At 40.0% G+C, this 2,870-nt stretch overlaps 1 protein-coding gene across 1 annotated transcript in view; it reads left to right on the forward strand.

Moving 5' to 3' along the window:
* Nucleotides 1-2,870, forward strand: part of ces3 (carboxylesterase 3) — a gene marked incomplete in the record, with an annotated part of 11,971 nt that overhangs the window by 8,079 nt on the left and 1,022 nt on the right. The window contains 5 exon segments of the mRNA XM_037682596.1: nucleotides 224-364; nucleotides 458-538; nucleotides 926-1,067; nucleotides 1,544-1,693; nucleotides 1,787-1,859. Coding sequence (XP_037538524.1) covers nucleotides 224-364; nucleotides 458-538; nucleotides 926-1,067; nucleotides 1,544-1,693; nucleotides 1,787-1,859 — 587 coding nt within the window.

Raw genomic sequence — 2,870 nt, forward strand, 5'->3', positions numbered from 1 at the left:
TTCTATTCTATTCTATTCTATTCTATTCTATTCTATTCTATTCTATTTGATGCGATTCGATCCGATTAATACAAGCCAGACGTTTCTGTTTCAAATGTAGGAAAACGTAATGTAAATCCTGTTATTGGCTCCAAGATGGCAGCATGTTTCCACAGTCATCTGACTTCCTGTCTCGCTGTGATTCATGATGATGATGATGATGGTGATGAACCTCTGTGTTTAGATGGCCATATTTCTGGGAGCGGTGGTGGACGATGACTTCCTCCCTGGAACAGCTGAGGTGCTCCTCAGCAGGAAACAAGTGCTGCAGGTTCCAGTGCTGATGGGAATAACTAACCATGAGTTCGGCTGGATTCTGCCTCAGGTTGCACCCGATAATCACTTATTTATCAGAAGTCAGTGATAAATCCACCCCACCTGGTGTTAGTAACATTTCTGACCTGCTGTTTGATCTCAGAGCTTCACTCCACCCGGATGGGAGGGCGGGATGAACCGGGACCTGGTCCTGACTATGTTGAACATGTTTAATCCTTCAGGGGTGAGTTCATAGGTGGGTTCAACCCTCCTGCTGCCCTTGGGTCAAAATGAGCCATCGGTCTTAACAATGAGGCTTTTGCTCTGAAAAATCCAGTTGAAATTAAACAATTTTTTTTCCTGTTTAAAAAAAGACAGATGGAAAGAGGTTTGAACCTGGATTTTCATAGTAAAGCTCATGGTTACTCTTCAAAATAAAAGTCTTTCAGAGTGTAGCTTGGTATAAAGCCACAGCTTCCTGTTGGTGATGTTAGATAAAATTAGCTGTAAAAGTTTTACTTCATAGTGATGAGAACATATTCTTCATGGAGAGCAGGCTTGTTAAAGAAGCAGGAAGTCAGCCATCTTGTCATGAAGGTGTCTGATGTTTGAAGCTCCACTTGTCCTCCAGATGTCTTCAGTCAACAACCTCATCGCAGACGAGTACCTGAAAGACGCTAAAACTCCAGAGGAGGTCAGGGACAGCTTCACGGAGGCCATGGGAGACCTGCTGATGACGCTGCCTGTGGTCAAGGCGGCCGGATACCACACAGGTAACCACAGATTATACATGACAGATTACACATTATATGTTACTCATTGCACGTTACACATAACGTGTTACACATTACACGTTACACATTACAGATTACATGTTACAGATTACAAATTACAAATTACACATAGCACATTACAGATGACACATTACAGACGACACATTACAGATTACATGTTACACATTTCAGATTACACATTACAAATTACACATTATAGATTAAACATTACAGACAACAGATTACGCAATACAGACAACAGATTACACAATACAGACAACAGATTTCGCAATACAGACAACAGATTACGCAATACAGACAACAGTTTACGCAATACAGACTACAGATTAAATGTTACAGGTTAAAAATTACAGAGTACAAACAACAGATTACACATTACAGATTACCGGTGCATGTTAAAGACAACAGATTACATGTTACACTTTACTGATTAATCCCACCCCGTCTGTGTCCAGACGTGGGCGCGCCGGTCTTCATGTATGAGTTTGTGTACAGAGCAGACTTGCACCAGAACCACAGGCCCGGCTTCGTGAAGGCGGACCATGCAGACGACATTGGCTTCATGTTCGGGGGATTTTTCTGGAACGGACACATTAAATTCACCGGTTTGTTTGTTTCATAAAAACATTTTACTTTACAAACACGTAAAATGTTCAGATGAAGTCAGTGTGAACTAACAGCTCCTGTTCTGTCCTCAGGGAACTTCAGTAAAGAGGATGAAAGGTTCTGTCGAACCATAATGTCCTACTGGGCCAGCTTTGTCCGAACTGGGTCAGTAAAAACATTTACTAACATTAAAACACAGTTCCTCTGTGAACCATGGTGAACAAGGTGAATGCTGACCATAGCTGCTGGATATACAGAAAAAGTGTTTGTTTACCTGCAGAAACAGCCAAAATGTGTTTGTTTCCATAAAGAAACAGCAGAAATGGGTTTGTTAACTTCTAGAAACAGCTGGTGTTTGTTTCCATAAAGAAACAGCTGAAGTGTGTTTGTTTACTTCCAGGAAAATCAGTGTGTTTGTTTACCTACAGAAACAGCCAAAGTGTGTTTGTTTACCTGCAGAAACAGCTGACCTGTCTCCCCCCCACCCCCCGCATAAACAGCCAAAGTGCATTGGTTTACCTACAGTAACAGCTGAAGTGTGTGTTTACTTCCAGGAAAAGCAGAGTGTTTGTTTACGTACAGAAACAGTTGAAATGTGTTTGTTTACTTCTAGAAACAGCTGGTGTTTGTTTACATAAAGAAACAGCTGAAGTGTGTTTGTTTACATAAAGAAACAACAGAAATGGGTTTGTTTACTTCTAGAAAAAGAGGAAGTGCATTTGTTTACATAAAGAAACAGCCGAAGTGCATTTGTTTACATAAAGACACAGCAGAAATGGGTTTGTTAACTTCTAGAAACAGCTGAAGTGTGTTTGTTTCCATAAAGATACAGCAGAAATGGGTTTGTTAATTTCTAGAAACAGCTGAAGTGCATTTGTTTACATAAAGACACAGCAGAAATGGGTTTGTTAACTTCTAGAAACAGCTGAAGTGTGTTTGTTTCCATAAAGATACAGCCAAAATGGGTTTATTAACTTCTAGAAACAGCTGAAGTGTGTTTGTTTACATAAAGATACAGCCAAAATGGGTTTGTTAACTTCTAGAAACAGCTGAAGTGTGTTTGTTTCCATAAAAATACAGCCAAAATGGGTTTGTTAACTTCTAGAAACAGCTGAAGTGTGTTTGTTTTCATAAAGATACAGCCAAAATGGGTTTGTTTACTTCTAGAAACAGTTG

The sequence above is a fragment of the Nematolebias whitei genome, chromosome 10 (genome assembly GCF_014905685.2).
Source record: "Nematolebias whitei isolate Nwh7 chromosome 10, NemWhi1, whole genome shotgun sequence".
In the NCBI taxonomy this organism is placed as follows: Eukaryota; Metazoa; Chordata; class Actinopteri; order Cyprinodontiformes; family Rivulidae; genus Nematolebias; species Nematolebias whitei.